General features: G+C 41.2%; 1 protein-coding gene across 1 annotated transcript; it reads left to right on the forward strand.

The window, feature by feature from the left end:
- Positions 1-1,557: 1,557 nt before the first annotated feature.
- On the forward strand, positions 1,558-6,802 carry LOC111963422 (26S proteasome regulatory subunit 4). Its single transcript, XM_023986850.2, has 11 exons — positions 1,558-1,636; positions 1,934-1,987; positions 2,166-2,262; positions 2,454-2,578; positions 3,007-3,192; positions 3,568-3,696; positions 4,145-4,241; positions 4,478-4,667; positions 5,474-5,625; positions 5,789-5,943; positions 6,409-6,802. Exons 1-11 carry the CDS (start codon positions 1,634-1,636, stop codon positions 6,541-6,543), a joined length of 1,323 nt encoding a protein of 440 aa, XP_023842618.1. The 5' UTR covers positions 1,558-1,633; the 3' UTR covers positions 6,544-6,802.
- Positions 6,803-13,495: the final 6,693 nt, after the last annotated feature.

A 13,495-nucleotide genomic window follows, 5' to 3' on the forward strand; every position in this document is an offset into this window, starting at 1 on the left:
TGCTCCAAGCTGCAGGACAAGACAGCAGAAGAACAGGTGTGAAAATGTCTTCCAGTTAATGAGTTACTTCCTAATGAGAATATGACAAAGTGCATCTGTCTAGACCAATTCTCCCCCTAGCCTGTACATGGTCTATTATAATGTATGAACATCCATATGTCCTCATAAAAGAAAAAGGGTGGGTTGGATAGCAGGTATATGACTCCCAAAAAGCTTATTTATCTTTCACAGAAGTTTTCATTTTAAATGTCCCTCAGATTAATAGGCTTGCAGTGGCTTAATGTTGGGAAATGTCTGCAGCAAACGCAGACCTCACTGAACAAACGAGGCATTTCCATATTTCATCAGTTTGGAGGTGTACCTACTTACCGTATCGTAGAGCATTATTAGGTTTTATGTCCCTTAAGGCTTTTGAAAAGATAAATGTGATGCTGCCGCGTCTCACTGACAGACTCTCATTATGAAATGCTAATGCTTTCAACAAATCTCCCAGTTTCACAAGGTGGAGAGGCACTTGTGGTAAAAAATAGAGAGGTAAAAAATAAGTACATGTGCCATGAGCATAGAGATACCCTTCATATTTTAATTAACTTGCACTTGCATACTACAGGATTGACACTGATTGMGCTATAACACACATATTTAAAGCTGATATCCGCATAAGGTGAAACAGTACCACTGGCCCAGGCGCATCTATTGTTTTTGGCACGTGGCAGGAGCATCATAGTATATACTCTACTGTTCCAATGAAACGTGTCTAGAACATCAATATCTTATATTCTGAGAACCATGTTCTGTGTATGTTTGGTGTGACGTTGATGAAATATTTGCCTAACCATCAGAAAACTTGACACATGAATGTTCTTGCAACATTCCCTTGAAGTTTTATAGAACATTAATATCTTAGGCTATATTCTGAGAACATGGCAACCATGTTCTATGTATGTTTGGTGTGACGTTGATAGAATATTCTCCTAATCCTCAGAAAACTGGACACGTGAATGTTCTTTCAATGAAACGTGTCAATTCTGAGAACATGGTGAGTTCTGTTTGACATTAAAGGAATGTTATCTAATGCCAAAATATTCTGAATAGGTTCTTAGGAGGTTTTTGTTAACATARGTACATAGAATGTTTCCGTAACTAACGGTAAACTGGACACAAACATCAGGGGACCATTACGGGTAACATTACACAAACTGGCTGGCTAGCTAATACARTGTGAAGAGAATCTTCAAATGCATCTTATCACAGCACACTGGCTGACCAAGGTTGACTAACTCCCAGACCAAAATGGCTGACCTTTTATTCTGTCAGACCTTTCATGTCCTTTCTAAAATTCCTAATCCTATGATAGGCTTCATGAGCCGATTGAATGTAGCGCCTAAACAGTTTTATAGACCTAGTTGGGTGTGTTGGAATTGGTGTAAAATTTAAATTAYTCTCCATGAAGAACAACTTATTGATAGCTTCATATATCTTGGTTATAGTGTCTTCACCAYTGATTTGGTCCTCACAGAACAGCCACAACAGGGTTTTCATCTGCGTTTTTCTTCKTTTTGAAACGCTTCACTTGCCGTACTGTGACGTATTACGTGAGCGACGCTGATAGACTGTCTGATAGCAAGCAGCTATGGTAAGTGAGGCAGCAGTTTATCAAAATCAATATTTCTATAATTTTAAAGGATTTAATYACTATTTAACCTTAATTGATGATCATATTACGGACTGTCGTATTTTGTTGAACGTGTTTACTGCATTTCAACTACAATCTGCCATTTGTAGACAGTAGAAAGCTGTTAGCTAGCGTGTTAGCACTGCTAACTAGCTTGATGTCTAGTAAATTGTTATTGTTTTGGACTCCAATCAAGTTACTGTTACCAAATGCCTTTGAGTGTATCATCACTGTCTGTCGACGTGATTTATTTGACAGGGTCAAAGTCAGAGTGGAGGACATGGACCCGGAGGAGGAAAGAAAGACGACAAGGTAAACAATCTATACTAGCTAACTAGCTACTATGTCTCAAGTCTAGTAGCTAATGTTGCTAGTTAATAATACTAACCTTCTGAAAACTTTAATATTCATCTTACCAGTTTGGTACACACCGACCCTTCCTGTTGGATAGGTGATCACAGTGTTCTGTAACATTTGCTGCACTTTCCAGGATAAGAAAAAGAAATATGAACCACCAATCCCCACCAGGGTTGGGAAGAGGAAGAAGAAGAGCAAGGGACCTGATGCTGCCAGCAAGCTACCTCTTGGTAAGTTTAGTTGGGCTACTATTAACCTTAGACTTTTCACTATGTCATGGCAGAGTTCCTTTCTATCTACTGATGTTGAATTGTAAACCATGACAGAAAGTTGTTTACAATTTTACAACTGCTGTTTTTCCTGGACAGTTACCCATTGCATAGAACTGACTGCTCTAACTCTCTCTCTCTTTCTCTTTCAGTAACTCCCCACACACACTGCAGGCTGAAACTGCTGAAGCAGGAGAGGATCAAAGACTACTTGCTGATGGAGGAGGAGTTTATCAGGAACCAGGAACAGATGAAACCCRTGGAGGAGAAACAGGAGGTACTCATCACGTGACAGAAAATAAATTCAAATGCTTAGATATTTATTGTTTCCCGAAGGACACTTCATGTGCAGGCAGCGTAAGTCCTGTGTGGCACAGTCGGTAGAGCATGGCGCTTGCAATGCCAGGTTTGTGGGTTCGATTCCCAGTACATAAAAAATAATAAAAAATATACCCGCTCACTACTGTAAGTCMCTCTGGATAAGAGCGTCTGCTAAATGACTAAAATGTAAATGTAAGGAAACATAAAAATAAACACAGGACCATAGGCTATATGAACAGTTTGTATCCTATCAGTAAAATATAATATATCAGTCGATCTCTTTGCATCACTATAAAACATAGCACTATAAAACCTTCACACTGCACCTTTTCATCTAAATATGAATTAATACACCCATCCGCTCTGCCTTCTGTTGTCCTGCAGGAGGAGKGGTCTAAGGTAGATGATCTGAGAGGGACTCCCATGTCAGTGGGGAACCTGGAGGAGATCATTGATGACAACCACGCCATCGTTTCCACGTCTGTGGGCTCTGAGCACTATGTCAGCATCCTCTCCTTCGTAGACAAAGATCTGCTGGAGCCGGGCTGTTCCGTCCTTCTCAACCACAAAGTACTGACTGAGTCTGCCATTAAGTGAATTGAATCCTCAGTTCATTGACCGATCGTGTTTCAGTCAAGTGAATTTGCTGTGTTTAGTTGTTGCCTTACTGTCATTAGCATTAATTGAAGAGCTCATCTTTACTGTGCAATGCCATTGAGTGACATGTGTGTGCATGCGTGGTTTYGTTCTAAAATCTCAAAGTRCCCACAAGGAAAATTCTCCCTCGTGGGGACATTTCCCACATCCCCATGAGGACAAAGGCTATTTTAGGCATAGGGGTTACGGTTACAATTATGGTTAAGGTTAGGGAAAATAGGATTTTTAATGGGAAGACATTTTAGGTCCACACAAGGATAGAAGAACGTAACATGCGTGTGTTCACAGGTCCATGCCGTCATTGGCGTCCTGATGGATGACACCGATCCTCTGGTGACCGTGATGAAGGTGGAGAAGGCTCCACAGGAAACATACGCTGACATTGGTGGACTGGACCAGCAGATCCAGGAAATTAAGGTGACATTTTCAGACATAGAGATCGTAGAGAAGTAGAATACACGGCAAACTTTATTGTTAATGCTCTACTTAAGCACATTGTTTTATTGCGTGAGACTCCCAAGATCTTTCCAAACTCCGCAAACTTTATTGTTAATGCTCTACTTAAGCACATTGTTTTATTGCGTGAGACTCCCAAGATCTTTCCAAACTAACTGTTCTGTATGCACAATGTTAATGTAAATGGATACAGCTGGGTCAGTTGAGGTTGGTGTCACTGAGTGAGAGAGATTTTGCTAGCTGCTCCTGTAGACTTCCAGTCATAGCYCTAATGCTAGTAAATTGACAAATCTCGAACTATCCCTTTAAATCAGAAGACTGGAATGGCTGGATTGGAACGATATCCAACACATGGTAACCATTTCTACTGATTGACAACTGTACTTGTGGTTCCCTATGTCCCTCTCAGGAGTCTGTGGAGCTCCCTCTGACCCATCCAGAGTACTATGAAGAGATGGGCATCAAGCCTCCTAAAGGAGTCATTCTGTATGGAGCACCAGGGACAGGTAAGACAACTGAAACAATGATGGACAAAAATAAAGACAGAACAGAATTTGGATATCTTTATTTTCTCTGGTAATACTCAAAGGGGTGGTTTCCCATGCACAGATTAAGCTTAATCCTGGACTGAAAAGCATTTTAAATGGAGATTTTCCATTGAGCTTGCTTTGTAGTCCAAAACTAATTAGAGAAACCGCCTCTAAACGTGCCATAGATTGACACTGTTCCTATGGTGTGTTAGGGAAGACCCTACTGGCCAAAGCAGTGGCTAACCAGACGTCGGCGACCTTCCTGCGTGTGGTGGGCTCTGAGTTGATTCAGAAGTACCTAGGGGATGGGCCCAAGCTGGTCCGAGAGCTGTTCAGGGTGGCTGAGGAACACGCACCCTCCATCGTCTTCATCGACGAGATCGACGCTATCGGGACTAAGAGGCAAGGCTAGCTGTTCTTTAGTCAGGCCGTGGTCATTGAGGTCGTGTGCAGAGTGTGTGTAATTTGTTGACGAGGAGTAAATTAGTTATAGTGAAAAAAATACAGTAGGCTCATTTCATGCAAAAAATCATCTATAGACTACTTTGCTACATTATTGCACATAGGGAGAAAGTACACACTAACCCACATTCCAACCGCCATGCCATCCCCCCCAATACAACAGTTGTCAGTAAGTGTTTTACATTATCTTGAGGTTATGACTGCGTTTAGACAGGCTGCCCAATTCTGATATTTTTTTTCACTAAAAGATCTGATGTGATTGGTCAAAAGACCAGTTTAGTGGAAAATATCAGAATTTGACTTCCTGTCTAAACGCAACCTATGTCAAAATAAGAAAACAATGCTATTGCACAAACTCAGTGGCCTTATTAGTGTCCGCCTTGATATTGGCAGGTTGGGGGTTCAATCCCCGGTAGAGTCATACCAAAGACTCCAATGCCTCTCTGTATGGCACTCAGCATTGTTGGGTTGGGGGGAAGCGTCCCGTCCAGGGGGTGTACTGGTAGGCTGAAATCACGTTGCCTATCTCTACAGAAACAGGAGACAGGCTCCTAACGGCACTTCTGGCTTGGACAAGGCTTACTAGCTTCACTATTGCTTAGGTATTAAATTAGCAGTACAGTGAACACTGTGATTACAGTACGTTTTGTATATTTCGATGAACTTCCATGTATAGGAGGARATCTCTACAATAGTATGGTGTGTCTCAGTGGTTGAGGCTGTGCTGAGTGCCGTGTTCTCTGCAGATATGACTCTAACTCAGGAGGGGAGCGGGAGATCCAAAGGACTTTGCTGGAGCTTCTCAACCAGCTGGATGGCTTTGACTCCAGAGGAGATGTTAAGGTCATTATGGCCACCAACAGGATAGAGACCCTGGACCCTGCACTCATCAGACCAGGTACACAATAACATGATCATATGGCTATGAATCTTCAACAGAAAATACAATACTGGCTATGCCCACCTAAATGAAGTAATGATTGGAGAGATGTTATGTGATTGCCCCATGTAGCATCTCCTCTGATTTTGATATATCTTTGTGTGTGTCCCCTACTCCTCAGGCCGTATTGACCGAAAGATAGAGTTCCCCCTGCCGGATGAGAAGACCAAGCGAAGGATCTTCCAGATCCACACCAGCAGGATGACTGTGGCAGACGATGTGATTCTGGACGACCTGATCCTAGCCAAGGATGACCTCTCCGGAGCTGACATCAAGGTGCAATACTGACGTTACAGCAACCAGCTGGGGCATAGTAATCGGACTAACTGTAAAAATGCAGCCTACTGTATATACCTCTTTCTGGAAATTGTAAGAATATTTTAAGATAATACACAACGCAGAGMACTAGGGGTCAATAGGGAATTAATGATCAATGGAAATAGTTGTTTTTCAGTTCCAACATCTGGTTAGAATCTGTGTAGGGGCCTCCTGAGTGGCGCAACGCACTGCATTGGGGGTTATAAATTACATCCTGTCTCTTTGTTCTGTGGAGAATCACTGAGGACAGGGAAGAATGAACATCTACCATCTACTTCTCAGCATAACTATGATTTGTTCTCTTTGAATAAACCTATTTTTATTTTACTTTCACCTTCTGGTTTTGCTGTCATCCTGTGGTACCTCAATGCATTTTCACTGTTAGTGTTTGTAACTTTGTCTCTCTCTCTCTCTCTCTCTCAGGCCATTTGTACAGAGGCAGGGCTGATGGCTCTGAGAGAGCGCAGGATGAAGGTGACTAATGAGGACTTTAAGAAGTCAAAGGAGAACGTGCTGTACAAGAAACAGGAAGGGACACCAGAGGGCTTGTACCTCTAAACATGGACAGAACTCACCTCGGCAACATTCTAGACTTTCACTTACTGCTTCGAAACTGTTATCTTCTAGTAAAACTTTCCATATGTGTTCATTGTATCGTTGTGTCTAGATGTAGCCAGCTGTTTGGTAGTTAATTCTGCAGCTATTAAATAAAAGTTGGATTTCTGAACAAATGAACTGTATTATTGTCTGTTACCATAACCTTCTAAGTATTACCTCTTGAAGTACAATAATAACAAATAAACCATTTGGGAAACTGTTCTGTATTTCAGATTTTTATTTTAAGTAAAGTATATATTGATCTTTTTTTAGTTAACCATGGTCAATTCTTGTTTTACTATTTGATTAAAGGAACAAGTTAGAATTCATGTTAAGAAAAACAATTTGAATATTTCCATAATGTGCAGCTGACAGCTGTTGTTTCAATCAGGGAGGAAGGAGATAAGTGGATAACAACTTTGCATGTAAATAAACTGAGCGATAACTAATAAACACTTAGACAATTAACAAAACTACTACAACCAACAAAACTATTAAAGTACAATGCCACATAGTGTGTCATGGTAGCTTGCTGCTCCAGGTGGTTGTCCTGRCCTTGAACCTGCATTTATAAAATGAGAGTACCATAGAGGACATTACATTATAAGAGGTCAGATTTACTGTATCAGTCATTGTTTCTTCCCAACAACTGCCTCAATGACTTCAAACTGGAATCTCCTTTTCTCCAGCTGAGCTTTCTTTCCTAGCAATAGTGATGGACCAAGAGATAYGGAAAAGTTATGATGAGAGGGTAGCAGTGATATTGTACTGAATCTAGTGTAAAAGGAGTTTTGCTTTAATGCGTTTAGACACACAGAAACACCAATAATAATGGCCAGAGAGGATGAGGGCAACAAAGCCTGGATTGATGGTCTTCATGTCCATGTGTGGGTGCTCATAGTGAAAGAATAGGACCTTGATGGAGTCCCTCGCCACCTCTAGTCTCCGACCATCCGTCTCGAGCCCAAATGTTTTGCTTTTCAAATAGACGGGATGGCAACATGGTTACATTTCACAGCGTAGTTAAACGAAAATATCACCAGCCAAACCAGCTTGACCAGACCGATGTACAAAAARATTACGTTGAATTATTTCTTAAAATATGAAGCCCTTGAATAGAACGCTACAAAGAGATATTCAATGACTTTACAATCAAACAGAGAACCTTTTCGAAGGTTCTGAAAGCAGATAAAGCTCTTACAATAAAATGTCTCACATCTCTCTCAATTTAGTAGGCCACAGTTGCTATGTTCAACAGCTCTTTGTCTGTCCTGTTGTCAGTCAGGCGGATGGACACTTCCTGGTACAGCTCCTGCACTTGAGGGGGCTGACTGGCACACATTCATAAATACATCTCTCTCWCACACACACAATCCCAAACAATAATGTATTAGAAAGCGTGCCTGCTTACTCACACATACACTACCGGTCAAAAGATTTAGAACACCTACTCATTCAAGGGTTTTTCTTTATTTGTACTATTTTCTACATTGTAGAATAATAGTGAAGACATCAAAAATATGAATTAACAGATGGAATCATGTACAGTTGAAGTCGTAAGTTTACAAACACTTAGGTTGGAGCCATTAAAACTTGTTTTTCAACCACTCCACACATTTCTTGTTAACAAACAATAGTTTTGGCAAGTCGGTTAGGACATCTACTTTGTGCATGACACAAGTCATTTTTCCAACAATTGTTTACAGTTTACAGACAGATTATTTCACTTATAATTCACTGTATCACAATTCCAGTGGGTCAGAAGTTTACATAGACTAAGTTGACTGTGCCTTTAAACAGATTAGAAAATTCCAGAAAATGATGTCATGGCTTTAGAAGCTTCTGATTAGGCCTATTAACATCATTTGAGTCAATTGGAGGTGTACCTGTGGATGTATTTCAAGGGCTACCTTCAAACTCCGTGCCTCTTTGCTTGACATCATGGAAATCAGCCAAGACCTAAAACATTGTAGACCTCCACAAGGTTGGTTCGTCCTTGGGAACAATTTCCAAACGCCTGAATGTACCAAGTTCATCTGTACAAACAAAGTACGCAGTATAAACATGGGACCACGCAGCTGTCATACCGCTCAGGAAGGAGACGGTTCTGTCTCCTAGAGATGAACGTACTTTTGGTGCGAAAACTGCAAATCAATCCCAGAACAACAGCAAAGGACCTTGTGAAGATGCTGAGAGAAACAGGTACAAAGTATCTATATCCACAGTAAAACGAGTCCTATATCGACATAACCTGAAAGGCCGCTCAGCAAGGAAGAAGCCACTGCTCCAAAACCACCATAAAAAAGCCTACGGTTTGCAACTGCACAGTGGGGACAAAATTGACTTTTTGGAGAAACGTCCTCTGGTCTGATGAAACAAAAATGGAACTGTTTGGCCATAATGACCATCGTTATGTTTGGAGGAAAAAAGGGGAAGCTTGCAAGTCGAAGAACACCATCCCAACCGTGAAGCACGGGGGGTGCAGCATCATGTTGTGGCTGCTTTGCTGCAGGAGGGACTGGTGTACTTCACAAAATATATGGCTCATGAAAGAGGGAAAATTATGTGGATATATTGAAGCAACATCTCAAGACATCAGTCAGGAAGTTAAAGCTTGGTCGCAAATGGGTCTTCCCAAATGGACAATGACCCCAAGCATACTTCCAAAGTTGTGCAAATGGCTTAAGGACAACAATGTCAAGGTATTGGAGTGGCCATCACAAAGCCCTGACCTCAATCTATGAGAAATTGTGGGCAGAACTGAAAAAGTGTTTGTGACAAGGTGGCCTAAAAACCTGACTCAGTTAGACAGCTCTAGGAGGAATGGGCCAAAATTCACCCAACTTTTTGTGGGAAGCTTGTGGAAGGCTACATGAAACGTTTGACCCAAGTTAAACAATTTAAAGGCAATGCTACCAAATACTAATTGAGTGTATGTAAACTTCTGACGCACTGGAGGTGTGATGAAAAAATAAAAGCTGAAAAATCATTCACTCTACTATTATTCTGACATTTCACATTCTTAAAAAAAGTGGTGATTCCTAACTGACCTAAGACAGGGAATGTTTACTAGGATTAAATGTCAGGAATTTTGAAAAACTGAGTTTAAATATATTTGGCTAAGGTGTATGTAAACTTCCGACTTCAACTGTAGTAACCAATAAAGTGTTAAACAAATCTAAATATTTTAGATTCTTCAAAGTACCCACCCTTTGCCTTGATGACAGCTTTCCAAACTCTTGGCATTCTCTCAACCAGCTTCATGARGTAGTCACCTGGAATGTAGTTCAATTAACAGGTGTGCCTTCTTAAAAGTAAATTTGTGGAGTTTCTTTCCTTCTRCTTTCCTTCTTAATGCGTTTGAGCCAAWCGGTTGTGTTGTGACAAGGTAGGGGGGGTATACAGAWGACAGCCCTATTTYGTAAAATGATTATGGCAAGAACAGTGCAAATTAGCAWAGAGAAATGACAGTCCATCATTACTTTAAGACATGAAGGTCAGTCAATACAGAAAATTTCAAAAACTTTGAAAGTTTCAAGTGCAATCGCAAAACCATCAAGCGTTATGATGAAACTATCTCTCATGAGGACCACCACAGGAAAGGAAGATCCAGAGTTACCTCTGCTGCAGAGGATAAGTTCATTAGAGTTACCGGCCTCAGAAATTGCAGCCCAAATAAATGCTTCACAGAGTTKAAGTAACAGACACATCTCAACATCAACTGTTCAGAGGAGACTGTGTGAATCAGGCCTTCATGGTCGAATTGCTGCAAGGAAACCACTACTAAAGGACACCAATAAGAAGAAGAGACTTGCTTGGAACTAGAAACATGAGCAATGGACATTAGACCGGTGAAAATCTGTCCTTTGGTCTAATGAGTCCAAATTTGAGATTTTGTTCCAACCGCCATGTCATTGTGAGACGCAGAGTTGGTGYACGGATGATCTCCGCATGTGTGGTTCCCACCATGAAGCKTTGAAGAGGAGGTGTGATTGTGTGGGGGTGCTTTGCTTGTGACACTGTCTGTGATTTATTTATAATTAAACGCACACTTAACCAGCATGGCTACCACAGCATTCTGCAGCAATACGCCATCCCATCTGTTTGGCGCTTCGTGGGACTATCATTTGATTTTCAACAGGATAATGACCCAACACACCTCCAGGCTGTGTAAGGGCTATTTGATCAATAAGGAGAGTGATGCATCAGATGACCTGGCCTCCACAATTACCCCGACCTCAACCCAATTGAGATYGTTTGGGATGRGTTTGAACGCAGAGTGAAGGAAAAMCAGCCAACAAGTGCTTACCATATGTGGGAACTCTTTCAAGACTGTTGGAAAAGCATTCCAGGTGAAGCTGGTTGAGAGATTGCCAAGTGTGTGCAAAGCTGTCATCGAGGCAAAGGGTGGCTATTTTAAAGAATCTCAAATATAAAATATGTTTAATACGTTTTTGGTAACTACATGATTCCATATGTTATTTCATAGTTTTGATGTCTTCACTATTATTCTACAATGTAGAAAATAGTAAAAATTAAAGAAAAACCCTTGAATGAGTATGTTTTCTAAAACTTTTGACTGGTACTGTAAGTATTCAGACCCTTTGCTATGAGATTCGAAAATGAGCTCAGGTGCATCCTGTTTCCATTGATCATCCTTGAGTTAGCGGTACAGAGAAATCTAAGTGCTGCCGCTACTAAATAAATGCTTTCCAAGCAGGAGGTTACCAAGTATTAACAGCACACATCTCAACAGAGATACAAACATTGTTGTGAGGTATCAATGACAGGGGGAAAGCATACTAGTGTTGAATCAGGCCTTCATGGTCGAATGCTGCAAGGAACCACTACTAAAAGGACACCAATAAGAGAAGAGACTTGCTTGGAACTAAAACATGAGCAATGGGGCATTGTAAGAATAGTGCAGGGTAACCAGGGTTAATCGGGTAATTTGTAAGGCTGACGGCAGATAAGATGTAAAATAAAAACAGAGTGAGTCAAGCCTTCTGTCCTGCAGTGAGGAAGAAACAATAGCGGAAGGACATATGGTGAGATTTTGTTCCAGAATAAGATCCCCAGATGACATTGCATTGGATTAGTCTTGATTCAGTTGTGAGACGCTTTATATTGGGAGTTCTTTGGGGGTAGCTAGGGTTAAGACGCCTTTTGGGTCTTTAAGTCGCTTTTCTTTATCCAGTTGGCGCTGCCGCTCAATGAGGAATGGAGCTAGGGTTTCTCACATAGCCGCCTTGAATGTATTAGTCTCCTGAAGAGAGAGGAGCATGTTGAAATGAAATCTTGTTTGACTAGAGAGTGTGTTGGAAGTCTTTGTTTGGGATACGATCTTCACGGTCTGAAAGTAAGATGGTCATAGCTTGAGTCTTGTTTACTCTCTTTGTACTATAATCTGCGCTATGGTCCTAGCATAACTATGTTAACTCTGGTCTTTCTAGCCACCTGAGATAATAAAGCAGCCATTTCTGTTACATCCTATCAGCATTGTCACTAGCAAAACAACTGAGATCTGGAATACGCCATCCCATCTGTTTGGGCTTCGTGGACTGCTCAAACGCATTTCACGATGTGGAATGTGATATTTGCACAATAGAGACTTTTAACAAAGTAGCACACCATGTGTTTAATATGAAGACTGACTTCAACGGACTGATACCCTTCCATCGAGAGACGTCTGTTTGTGAAAAGGAATGGCTGTGACTATATGAATGCTATAGTGCTAAGAGAGACGTGTTCCGAGTTCAGCGATCAAGGAGAGTGGACTACCCTTTGTGCGCACAGAATCCACTAGTATATCTCAAACATATTTTGATTTTGTTTGCCAAGTTTTTCAGTTACTACCTGATCTGCCAGTTGTGTTATTCGCTGATCACGTTTAGATTGTAGAACTCTCACCAACTTGAGATGTGATTTTCGGGGGATGTGTCTTTGAAACGCAGAGTGAAGGAAAAGCAGCCAAACAAGTGCTGTTACCATATGTGGGGCGGGCAAGACTCGTTCTATGCTGGAGTAGACTATGTTGGGAGGACACGAGTACATTCCGAAGAGGGTTGCTAGTGTCGATCCCATGGACTTTGTGTAGAGATTGTAAAAATCGTGTCGTTCAATTGCTCGTGTTCGGCACTGAAAGCTCGTCAGTGCGGAGAAAGGACAGGCAAATGTTCCACGGGTTGGACCTAGTTTCCTAGGGTCTGTACATGAAGCAAATAGAGATCATTTTGCTAATCTCAATACTGGACATTGATAAGTCGCTTTATATGTATAACACGTTATATGGTAGATAATAAAATACATATAGGTAGAGAGCAGTGATTCAAAAAATCACTGTTCACTCTGCATATGACGTATGATGTGTTATCTCTGATGTGGACTGGTTATCACTAGCATAATTTTGTACTATATAAGTTGGACGTCAGATAAGTGTCCTATATCTGTTGATATGATACATTACAGCTTCAATACAAAGATCTCTATTATCGAGGAATGTAGACATCTGTTCTATATACGCCTTACTTTTTCCTCGTACATTGGGAGTGTATCTTCTGTCTGGCTGTTTGTCTGTGCTTCTTCACATACTACCTTGTCTGTCTGTCGATCTCGTTCGCGTTTGCTTCTACTCTTGTGTCTGTCTGTCTGTTGGTCTGTCTGTCACTCTCTCTCTGTTGTCTGTCTGTCTGTGTCTGTCGTCTGTCGCCCTGTCTCTCGTTGTACAGGCTATTTAGACCTTTGCTATGAGATTCGAAAATGAGCTCAGGTGCATCCTGTTTCCATTGATCATCCTTGGGTGTTTCTACAACTTGATTGGAGTCCACCTGTGGTAAATTCAATTGATTGGACATGATTTGGAAAGGCACACACTGGTCTATATAAGGTCCCACAGTTGACAGTGCACGTCAGA

Source organism: Salvelinus sp. IW2-2015, linkage group LG4q.2 (genome assembly GCF_002910315.2).
Source record: "Salvelinus sp. IW2-2015 linkage group LG4q.2, ASM291031v2, whole genome shotgun sequence".
Classification (NCBI taxonomy): Eukaryota; Metazoa; Chordata; class Actinopteri; order Salmoniformes; family Salmonidae; genus Salvelinus; species Salvelinus sp. IW2-2015.